Below are 12963 nucleotides of genomic sequence, written 5' to 3' on the forward strand. Positions count from 1 at the left end.
CAAACTTGCGCTGTATAAGTTTCTTAGTTGCTTTACCGCTAGGGTGAGACAGGTTGTGAATGTTATCGAAAACTTTCTTGCGAAGACAAGATGGGATGTAAGGTCGAATGACCTGCATCGAAACATCACAGTAAATTTCTTCCTTTGATTCAGTCAGCGGAATTTTTGTTAATTTTAAGCTGGTCGAATTAGATTGAAGAAGATGTTGAAGTTCTTCATCAGCAGCCTGTGCAGCCATGAGTTCATCTGCGGATATTAGCGTCGGCATGTCTATGACACCTATACGTGACAAACAGTCTGCTACAGTGTTGTCTGCACCCTTAACGTGGACGATTTGCGTCGTAAATTGACTAATGAAATCCAAGTGACGGAGCTGCCTAGGCGAAGCTTTGTCTGCACTTTGATTAAAAGCGTGAATCAATGGTTTGTGATCAGTTACGATAATCAGTCTTCGTCCTTCAACCATACAACGAAAATACTTAAGACTTTTGTAAATTGCTAACAGTTCACGAGCATATGTGGTGTATTTAATTTCCGCATTGGTATGCTTCTTAGAGAAAAAACCCAAAGGTTCCCAATGACCGAAATTGTACTGCTCGAGCACAGCACCAGAAGAAAGATCAGAAGCATCCGTGCGAAGAGCTAGAGTAGCATTGACCCGTGGGTGAACTAAGAGAGTTGCTTTTGCTAATTGTTGTTTGCATAGTTCAAATGCTTCTTCAGCCTCTCTATTCCACGTAATAAGACGCTTGTCATTCTTTTTTGCACCGTGAAGATGAATATGTAGCGGGGCTTGTATCTGCGCCGCATTGCGGAGGAAACGCCTGTAAAAATTAATAATACCGAGAAACTTGCGCAAGTCGGCGATGGTCTTAGGTTTGGGGTATTCTGCAATTGCCTTAATACGATCTTCAAGCGGCCTAACACCATGTTTATTGATTGTGTAGAATAAGTAGTTAACTTCACTGACGCCGAAAGAACACTTGGATAAGTTAATAGAAAGTCCATGTTCACGCAACCTCTGGAAAACAAGACGAAGATGCTGTTCATGCTGTTCCTCGTCTTTCGATGCTATCAATAAGTCGTCAATGTAACACGTGCAGAAGTCAAGTCCACGAAGTACGCTATCCATTAGACGTTGCATGGTCTGCGCAGCATTACGTAATCCAAAGGTCATGACGTTGAATTCGAAAAGACCGAAGGGCGTTATTACTGCTGTCTTGGCGCGATCGTCTGGAGCTATGGGTACTTCGTGATAGGCTCTGGTAAGGTCAAGAGTACTGAAAATGGTACAACCGTCTAGCCGTTGAGTTACGTCATGTATGTGAGGAACTGGATACTTATCAGGGATAGTTGTAGCATTTAAACGACGGTAATCCCCACAGGGTCTCCATCCTCCGTTCTTTTTAGAAACGAGATGAAGAGGACTAGCCCAGGGACTGCTCGAGGGAGTACAGATACCTTGAGATAGCATATAATCAAACTCCGCTTTAGCGACCTTAAGCCTCTCAGATGTAAGACGTCGAGCACGTTCTTTGAAAGGTGAGCCCTTCGTTTTGATGTGATGTTCCACACCATGTTTTGCTGGACCAATAAATGGCGGAACCTTAGTTATGTCAATAAATTCTCGCAATAACAGCTCGTATTTTCCGCTTGCTATCGTAGAAAAGGTTGACAAAGTAACTGTGGTTAACTTGCCAATTGTAGCTCTGGCCGTTGAAGGGTCTGTAAGCTTTCGCTGCTTGAGATTAACTAGAATGCCATAGTGTTTCAAAAAATCAGCTCCAAGTATAGGCTGAGGAATGTTAGCAATTGTGAACTTCCATGGATATTGGCGTCCTAGATTAAGGTCCAGTGTAATGAGCCTCTCGCCATAGGTATCTATGACTGACCCATTCGCTGCATATAGTTTGAAATCAGCTGGTTGCTTACCGATGAAGTTTGCCTTAGAACGGGGAAGAACAGATAAATCAGCTCCCGTGTCAACGAGAAAGTTCAAGTGATTAATCTTGTCTGTAACAATGAGACGATTTTTAAATCTCTCGTCATGGACCGCCTCGACTCCAGACGACGTCACTAGTTTTCCGAATTTTTCTCTAAGCTCCAGCAACAAGGCTGTACACATTGTCTCGCGTTAGCTCCGAACTTAAAATGACAGTAGCAAACTTTATATTTCTTCTGTTTGTAAAGTTTACTTCGCTGGGTATCGGATGTCGACCCGCCGTTATTTTTAAGATGAGGAGATTGGTACTTTGACAATTTGCATAACTCGTCTACTTTGCTTTTCAGTTCTGTAGCCTCGTCAACAATAGTCGATAATGTAAAGGGTTCTTGCCGAGCTACTGACATTTGAGTTGTTACGTTCGTCTCCTGCATCTTGTCAGCTAAAAATGCTGGCTTGTCCAAACTATCCTCTTCTCTGCAAAGCAAGGACATTCTAATAGTGGGTGCTAGTTGTGCTAAGAAGAGTGACTTGAGGACTTCTTCACCTAAATGGCCGGAAGCTAAACTTCTGAGCTCTTGTAGATAGTGGGACGGTCGTTTCTCTCCTATAGGTATGCCGCTCAATAATCTATTGAGTCTTTTGTTGATTGGTTCAGCAAAAGCGGCAATGATACGTGTTTTAATAGCGTTATACCTGCCCGTGGCTGGTGGGGATTTAATTAAATCAGCTATAATTGGAATAAACGTATGATCAGCGTTACTTACTATATATTGGAATTTTGTTTGATCTTGAGTAATCCCTGCGAAACTGAGAGCATTTTCCACCACTGCAAACCATAGATCTGGATCGTCCTTGTAGAATGGAGGAGGCTTCTCAATATGTTGTGCACACACAACGACTCTGTCACCACTACTACTTGATCAAGAACTTTGCTCTGTATCTTCGTGCGTGTTCATATCACGTCGGGGTCACCAATATTGTAGCTAAAATACAATATACTGATTAAGTGAAACTCAAGAACAGTTTTTATTTCTCGTCAGAAAGATACAAAACAATTCACAACAAAACCGTTGCCAAGGAGAGCAGAATTTCCATAGCCCACTCCGTTTGTATCATGAACATAGACGTAGGCCAGTTGTGAATGCAAAACTCAGAGCCCTACAGCCTTCTCGTCGGTCGAGAAGTTCTCGATCTATTATACACGATGGCAATGTTACTAGTCAAGAAGGCTTTGTTGATTCAGTTTCATTTTTATTAAAATGCAACATTCCACTTCAATTATCCGAATCCCAGTAATCATTGTCACTTGATAGATGATTTTCAATAAATCTTAATATTAAACAATCTCTGATACGTGACTATAATATCATATAGCAGAAGCTATAGCATAACCTAACTAATATACACAAGTGTTAGAAAAGTTTTAATTAACGACGATGACATAAAAAATAAACATGAATAATTTTAAAAGGAATAATTATTGAATGTACAATTTTCAAATTTGAATGTGGTTGGCGGTTCAATTGATGTTATATTGGACGTGTGCGTAATAGAAGTGGAACTCGTTGATTTAGGCCTACATGGTGTATTCAACTTATTCAGGATTTCCGAATGGTTCTCTTCATTTATTTGTAAATCGGATTTCAGAAGATGCATAGGTATGATCAGTGATTTTTATTAATTCTTGTTCTTGAATGCCAATGCGAGTCATATTTGAAACTGCTGTGCATCGACTGGAGTGGTTTGTAATTATATATGTTTTTTTTTTTCACGTCCAGACCAGCGCAGTTTCAAATGTTGGCAAACAAAGAAACAAATGCTAGGGACGCGATAAAATTAAACAAATGCTAGGGACGCGATAAAATTGTGCGATAAGCAGCCATGATTGGTTGAAATACGTCCTTTCGTACCGTTTTATTGGTCAAAAGTAATATGACGTAGTAAGAGTGTAATAGTCACACTAATATGTTACACTACTTCTGTTACTATTCTATGATTTATACAAATGGAAACTTAAAATTGACATAAATACAGAATGTCTCGTAAAAAATTATCACGTAAATGAAGTTTCCAGTCTCTCGGCAAGTGTAGAAGCTATCACTGGGAGCGTTTTCGACCTGGCCTGAGTTAGAGCAATGCTGCAACATAACTTAATTAAATATTTAATTGATTCTAGTCCACGTTAACACTTTGTTTGTTAAAAACATGAAATTGTTTGCAACTTCATTCAGAAAACTAAAATACAAGATAGCATACAAAACAAATAACACAACACAGAAATATCTAAATAATCACATTAAACATTAAAATAAATACAATTCAACTGGAGTTTACAAACTAAAATGCAATAGTTGTCCACATTTTTACGTAGGACAGACAGGAAGATCCTTTCATACAATATATAATGAACATATTAAAGCAATAACCAAACTCTACATCACATCAATTTACGCAGAACACATTATCAACAATAACCATGACTACAATAATATAGAAACAGATATGGAAATTTTACACATCACACCAAAAAGTTCACAGTTAAATATTTTAGAACAATACGAAATATATAAACATACAATAACATACCCTCAACATATACTTAATACACAATTACAGTTCAATACCCACTCATTATTCGATGTCGTGATACGTCATAACACACAAACAACCAGCCGCCACCATAAGAGCAACACACCCCCACCCCTACAACTGACAATTGCAAATCGCAGAATTCAAGATCACCAGTAGTTCAGGAGACACTGATGAAGACGTAACATCGCGTCGAAACGGGCCGTCTGTCCAAGGTATATAACCCTTTTTTTTTTTAATTTAACACTTTTTATCGTGTGACTAAACAATTTTATGTTTTTAAATATTTAAGTGTGACATTATTGCATTAATAATAGTGTCCATACTAATCAGGCATAGATATAATTGTACGTGAATGACTAATTGTACAAGTTGAACCTACACTTTTCGTTTAGATTAACTTTCTCAGAAAATGGGAAGAAAATGTTAACAACCTTCAAATTGCATTCATTTATTGATATTTATGAACACTTACTTACTTACTTACTTACTTACTTACTTACTTACCTACTTACTTACTTACTGGCTTTTAAGGAACCCGGAGGTTCATTGCCGCCATCACATAAGCCCGCCATTGGTTCCTATCCTGAGCAAAATTAATCCATTCTCTATCATCATATCCCACCTCCCTCAAATCCCTTTTAATATTATCTTCCCATCTACGTCTCGGCCTCCCTAAAGGTCTTTTTCCCTCCAGCCTCCCAACTAACACTCTATATGCATTTCTGGATTCGCCCATACCTGCTACATGCCCTGCCCATCTCAAACGTCTGGATTTAATGTTCCTAATTATGTCAGGTAAAGAATACAATGCGTGCAGTTCTGTGTTGTGTAACTTTCTCCATTCTCCTGTAACTTCATCCCTCTTAGCCCCAAATATTTTCCTAAGCACCTTATTCTCAAACACCCTTAATCTCTGTTCCTCTCTCAAAGTGAGAGTCCAAGTTTCACAACCATAAAGAACTATAAAACATTATGTTCTCCATCATTTATACTGCTTCGTAATAAGATATGAAATACATAGCCTATTCAAATTCGTATTGCGTAACTACCTGGATGGATTACACTATGGATGCTAATTTTAACATCTTCAAAGTGCACGGAATACTTGCGTAGGATCTACACCTTCTGCTATACAGTTATCCATACATAAAAATCATAACTATCCAAATCTGGTGACTGTAGTTATCTGCTGATGATTCGACCTTCGAACACATTCCATAGGTTTAAGTATCTGCGAATTGTTATTGAAAATAGAACCTCCACTTCTGAACTTAGCACACAATGTTGTAATATACTTCTTTATCCGCACAGGAGAATTACAACACTGTCTTTTGAAATTTCTTATACATTTACGTTACGATATTTTTCTTTCGATATTTGTATCTCACCACATTCACACCACACAGGAAAAAAGAGAGATTAATTGTTTACTTTGTACAGTGCCTTATATTGATTTATAGAGATACACAATCCGGTATGGACAGACAGAATAAGGAATGAAGCTGTTTTGGAAACAGTGGGTGAAAAGAGAATGATGCTAAAACTGATCAAGTGATCAGGAAGAGGAAAAGAAATTGGTTGGGACACTGACTAACAAGAGACTATCTACTGAAGGATGCACAGGAAGGAATGGTGAACAGGGAAAGAGTTCGGGGCAGAAGAAGATATCAGATGATAGACGACATTAAGGTATATGGATCATATGAAGAAACAAAGAGGAAGGGAGAAAATAGGAAAGATTGGAGAAAGCTGGGTTTGCATTGAAAGACCTGCCGTTGGACAGAACATTGAATGAATGAATGAATGAATGAATGAATGAATGAATGAATGAATGAATGAATGAATGAATGAATGAACAGTCTGGTAGTGTAGGGAAATAAAAGAATGACCGCAGACTATTTCTTACTCCTCTCGACGACAGACGTTGCAACTACTGGAGAAGTTTTAAAATAATAATATATTTTCAACATTTAATCCCATATACAAACGGTGCCATCTTAACAGCACTTGTAGCTAAGAGATTAGAATACATGACAGTTGGAAATATGTATGATTTTAGGTAGGGTTGGCAGTTAAATTTAAAGGCAAGGGACGTGCCTCAGCTCTGTGAACGTACACCAAATTACCAACGGTTATAGTTTAATGCAGCGTTTCTCAAACTTTTTTGAAGTGGGGACCACTTTTTTAAGTCAGAACAGTTCCGCGGGCCACGTTACTCTTGTTCTCTTCGAAAGTAAATTTATCATTTTTGTAGCGTATTTTAATACCAGTATACTTATATTTTAAAATAGAATTAATCAATTAAAATTAATTTATTTCAATTAATTTTAAATTAGTATTAACTAAATAAGTTAATGTTAATAGAAGAAAATTCATTTTCGTGTTTTTTTTAATTCAGGTCTATTAGAGTTTGGATAATCTTTAACTTAGAAATTTAAAAAAAAAATATTATAATAATCATTAATACTGTAATCTGACAGGTTTACTTTTTACACTTTCATGTTTCATCTCTAAGTGCCGTTTCAATTTCGCGAGTTTCATACACTGGTTTGAAAACACTTCGTAACAAACAACGCACCGAGGTTTTGGTTCACTCTCATTGCCACACCAAGTAAATCCAACTTCAAAATAACTCTTGTCTTATTTACGAAAGTATTTTTTTCTTTGAACAGCTACCACTAGGACTAGATATTTCTTTAATGGCACTAGAATCACTGAATATCTTCACACACAGCTTCTGAACTATTAGCACTGCCTAAATGAAGCGTTCCTTTCTTTACGAAGATGTATAATGGACACTATTTAACAGAGACATAGACGACTACTAGCGTATATCACATAAGAGGGATTTCAAACAAGTAACTGCTAACAGGCAAGCGACGAATCAACAATGCACAGAATTTGTTATAAGTTACTCGTGACTGACTATCATTCATACCACTTTTTGTTAATATGTATGATCTGATGATGGCTCATGTAAGCTGGAAACGTTAATCTATCTAGTTTGAAATAACAATGTAATATTTAAAAATCTTGTAGGCCTATACTGTATATTGATAAGCATAACGACTGCCACTACAGACACACGAGAGGCTACGACCGAGTCGAGCACTTGCCATCAGCTATGTAGCTACCAGAAGGAATAAGGATGCTTGATGGTCAGTGCTACGAGTTACCATAAGTATTATTAATCGGCTTTTCTTTAACAGGAGTTCGCCACCTATCTTGAGACGGGGACCTCATTGTGCATAATCAAACTAACTACTGCGTGAAGAAGCGTTCCGGTTTAAACATTCACACAGTCGACACTTTTTATATACACAATACGTTGACGTTCACTACAATAAATCATATTTATGTGTCTCTCTTTATGCAGATTGACTCAGGATGGCCTGACAAACCAAGCTTCCCTCGTCCTGTTGGTTTCTGGTGGTTCCGATGTCAAAATGTTTTACTCAAACAAGTTTCAAGATAATACAACTGAAAGGGATTGGTAAGTTATAATTATTGTAATTAACAAGGTATCTGGGGCATTCAATATGAGTATACAGTAAATAGCGAGGTACAGAGTGGAAGGAAAGAATCTTCGCGTTTAATTTCGGAGGACTGACTCTATTCCATATTGTTCACCCGAAGCTTTCCCATTTCTCATTCGCAGAAAATTTCACGAAAATCTCACAGAAAATTCAAACGAAAAACATTTTATCAACAGTAATCTCACTAGAGGTTTTGATTTAACTAGAGAAAATCAAAACTCGAGCGAGATTTAATTGACTATTACACGATTAGAAGATATAAAGATTAGAAGTAATGAAGTACTCCAATACAATAAAATATTAATTGACTTACGAAAATGCAACTTTCTTCAAATGCATTATTGTACCATCTCAACATTACAAATATTACGCTAGATGACAGTAGTGTGTTATGATTAGCTGTTTTCTTATTATCAGTTGTGCCTATTATGGAATCTTCATTGAACTCTGTAGACGGTTACTAGTCAAGAAAGCTTTGTTGATTCAATTTCATTTTTATTAAAACTGTTGCATTCCACTTGAATTATCTGGATCCCAGTAATCAACATCACTTGACAGATGATTTTCAATAAATCTTAGTATTAAATAATCTCTGATACGTGACTATCCATAATATCATATAGCAGAAGCTATAACATAACCTAAATAATATAAACAAATGTTAGAAAAGTTTGAATTAGGGATGATAAAATAAACAAGAAAAGTTTTATTAACGATGTTGAAATAAAAAAATAAACATGAATAATTTTAAAAGAAACAATTATTGAAAGTACAATTTTCAAATTTGATTGTTTTAGTGGTTGGTGGTTCAGTTGATGTTATATTGGACGTGTGCGTAAAAGTAGTGGAACTCGTTGATGTACATGGTTTATTCCTCAACTTATTCAGGATTTCCGAATGGTGCTCTTCATTTATTTGTAAATAGGGATTCAGGGACGATGCATAGCTATTAATTCTTGTTCTTGAATGCCAATCTGAGTCATATTTGAAACTGTTGTGCGTCGACTGGAGTGGTTTGTAATTTTCTGGTTTTTTGACGTCCAGATCAGTGTAGTTTGAAATGTTGGCAAACAAAGAAACAAATGCTAGCGTAGTGATAAAAATAAACAAATGCTAGGGAAACGATAAAATTAAACAAATGCTAGGAACGCGATAAAATCGTGCGATAAGCAGCCATGATTGGTTGAAAGACATCCTTTCGTACCGTTTTATTGGTCAAAAGTATTATGACGTAGTAAAAGTGTAATAGTCAAGGAAACGTAATAACTTGATTTTTGTTGTATGCTTCTAGATTATTTTCATGTGTACGTTTTACAAATGTTTTATTTGGTATTAGAAATGGTTTATTATTTGTAGGCCTACTATTCTGCCGTATTTTGTCTGAAGAGCTCGAGTATATGGAAATGCTCTACATTCTCTAATTAAAAAATTCACTTTTTATTGTTTGATGTATAACAGAGGACTCCATGATTATCGTTCAAAACTAAGGTTCCCTACTCATTAATAGGCTACTGTATCTGCTTAGAATAAATACATTTTCCTGCTTATAACTCATTGTGTTGTGATAATATAAGCTAAGGTGCCCATTTTTTCTGGTGATTTTTGCGGACAAATATTCTAAAACTGTTGATGGGAGCATATGATTCCCTACTATATAATTATTTTTACTAGCAATATTTTTGCATAGACGGATGTCTGTGTGTAATGGAAGATCACTGATTCCCAAATTAAGATTCATAATTCATATCATTTAAGTAGTTAAAAGCATAGTCATTGTTATTTATATCAGGACCGATTTCACGGCAGGGGTTTAACAAACTTCGCAGGGAAATTGTTTGCAGTGACGGGGAGGACTCAAACTAAAACATTAAAGCAGACACTGAAAATGTCGGCCTTCCTCACTTCACCTTCTTTCAAAGCAAGCACTCGTGTATAGCGATAGGGTCTGAAACAGACATTTGTCATTTCTCGCAGAAGAGGTGCGCAGGCTAGCTTGTTAAGTTAATTTATTTACCTATTTTTGCGACGAACATTCGAGATTTGCACCAATTTCGTTTAATTTAGACTCTGTTGAAAGTGATCTCGTAGAATGCTTCTGCCTAATACTAAGCCCGAAGTTTCAGATTTATTCACTGGCGCAGGGTGAGAATTAACGGGAGGGGATGGGGGGATTTCTCCCCTGTTCTCCCCGCTCTCATCAATTCATAACAACATCCCTGCCAGTAATAACTTCTATCCCCCTCACAAAATATAATTGTTTTAATAGGAGTATACTTTATAAAGTATAAAGTAAGCAAAGAAAATAATACTAATGTATCATCATCAGTCCAGGCTTCGAGACTAAGGACCCGATACTAAGGGTGCTATGCATAGACATTTCGCTAGCCCGCGCTACGAGCGTGCTAAACTAGCCCCGGCTATCGAGTGATTACTTGTACAGGATTCATATCATATCATATCGCTAACACTGGTTTATGAACACGAAAAACGTTAATTCGCTGATCATCCACCGGAAGCCCGCGCTAAGAATGTCTATGAATATGGCCCAATAAGTTTACTGTGCGTGTACTATAGGTTGTTGACCCGCTGCAGGTAGTGAAAGGTAGAGGTGTGATGAGGTAACAACGTTGCTACTTAGAGTAGAGTACTGTAGTATCGGGAAACATACACATATGTACGTTCTGATACATTACACAATGACAATGTCAAAAGAATATGAAAAGCATTTATTCTCCTGTCTTTTATAAGCATTTGTGATTAAATTATACACAGTGTAAGTGGTGGAAATAAACATGTAGTAATTTTAATTTCTTTATTTATCTATTGGTCGTATTTAGGAAGTTCAGTTACATTACCGAATTGCAGTGTACTACAAGATACATTTTGAGTCTTTTAAATCTTTTTCAGTTATCTGCCAAACACAGTTTGTACTGTGAAAAGCTGCGCTCTACGTCGCATGACGTGATAGGAGTAGTAGAGACAGTCCTTTATTCTCGGGTGACTCTATGTCCACTAATTTGCTGTTTATTTTTATTTTTGTTAGTAGGTTACTTTACAATGCTCTATCAACATCTTAGGTTATTTAGCGTCTGAATGAGGTGAAGGTGATAATACCGGTGAAATGAGCCCGGGGTCTAGCACCGAAAGTTATCCAGTATTTGCTCATATTGGGTTGAGGGAAAACCCGGGAAAAAAACCTCAACCAGGTAACTTGCCCCGACCGGGAATCGAACTCGAGCCACCTGGTTTCGCGGCCAGACGCGCTAACCTTTACTCCAAGGTGTGGACTGTTTATATTACACAATGTTCCATATCCGTTATTTTTATATAAAATTGATTTCCACTTCTGTTTTACACGTTCAGTAACCGGTGTATTTGGTGTCTAATTCTCTGTGTCATTTCCTCAATTAATTTGAGGGCTTCCGGCATGTCTTGCTCTGACTTTTCTAACCGTGTAATAGTTTCAGACACAGTTTGAAAATGGGTTTGTATGAAAACCAAATTATTCGTCAGAACCTTCAAATCCAGAGTGTTTTCCTTTGTGTATTTGTTGGCATTCATTCTACAGTACCTCATCCATTGTACGCTTTACCACTATACTCAGTACTCCATTATGCGGATTTCCCACGGAACTGCTCTATTGGGTCCGAAGTCTCGAAGTCTAATCATCACCAGCAAGCTGACAACAATCAATAACTCAATAACTTAGGAATTATACATCTTATCTTAAGCCTGGTCATGGAAGTAATTAACTAATGCACGTCAACTATTTTTAAAAATGTGAGCCAGTCGTGATACAGAGGTGAATTTATTCATTGCTTCGTTATTCTTACTTCCAATGTTCACATTTTCATCATAATAATGTCAAAAAGAGCAATAATAGTAATAATAATAATAATGATAATAATAATAATAATAATAATAATAATAATAATAATAATAAAAAGCCCAAGGCGTAGATGGGAGGATAATATTAAAATAGGTTTGAGGGAGGTGGTATATGATGGTAGGAACTGAATTAATTTGCTCAGGATAGGGAAGGCGGCAATGAACCTCCGGGTTCCTTAAAAGCCACTTGTAAGTAATAATAAACATAATAATAATAATAGTAATAATAATAATAATAATAATAATAATAATAATAACTTTATGTATCGTATTCTCTATCTAGGATTCTATCCCCCTTTCATCAGAAAACTTAATTCGCACCCCGCACTAGTATAATATGTAGGGGAAAGTTGGCCAAAACAAGATACTTAGCGCGAAACAGCTAATATCTTCGAGATCACTGAGAGGAATAAGAAACAATTATTGTTTATGAGTCCCTTAGGGAATATATTTAATAAGTGACTTGGAAATGTGATCTGTACCACAATGCTTAAGGGGAAAATAATGTTTATTGAAAATTTTTCAAGTGTCTCGTTTTGCCACACTGGTTGGTTAAAACGGGATAGTTATATAAATCAATTGAAATTGTTGTAATATTAATGAATAAGTCACAAAAATTGCACACAAAACATGAACATGAACAAAAGAAACCATCTCTATGTCAATTTGTAGGGTAAACATTGGTAATTTCGTGATAATTTCATGAAAATTAATTTAAAATGCAAATGTGTAAATATATCCTTATTCCGATTTTTTCATCTAAAAGACAATAATTTGCTGTACAAATCTGGACACACAAAAGAATGGACACGTTCTTGAACAAGTGCCAGAAACCACTTTTACAACTTAAGCTAAAAGGTTGGTAATTTCGTGATAACCTTGGTAATTTCGTGATATTACATTGATAATTTCGTGAGAGGTAGAAGAATTGTGTAAAAATTCATTAAAGTCAAATGAAATTCTCATTTATTGTCACAAGACTTCAAACATAGTAATTCCGTC

The 12963-nt window shown here is 36.5% G+C and overlaps 1 protein-coding gene across 2 annotated transcripts in view; it reads left to right on the top strand.

Annotated features, from left to right (window-relative positions):
• Positions 1–12963, top strand: part of LOC138705008 (interstitial collagenase-like) — a 52829-nt gene that overhangs the window by 23583 nt on the left and 16283 nt on the right. For both annotated transcript variants that reach the window (XR_011333535.1, XM_069833544.1), the window contains exon 9: positions 7914–8030. Coding sequence is in view for 1 of the 2 variants with exons in the window: in XM_069833544.1 (XP_069689645.1) it covers positions 7914–8012 (99 nt within the window). In the remaining variant the exon portion in view is untranslated. The remainder of the gene's footprint in view (positions 1–7913; positions 8031–12963) is intronic.

The sequence above is a fragment of the Periplaneta americana genome, chromosome 8 (genome assembly GCF_040183065.1).
Source record: "Periplaneta americana isolate PAMFEO1 chromosome 8, P.americana_PAMFEO1_priV1, whole genome shotgun sequence".
NCBI classification, from domain to species: Eukaryota; Metazoa; Arthropoda; class Insecta; order Blattodea; family Blattidae; genus Periplaneta; species Periplaneta americana.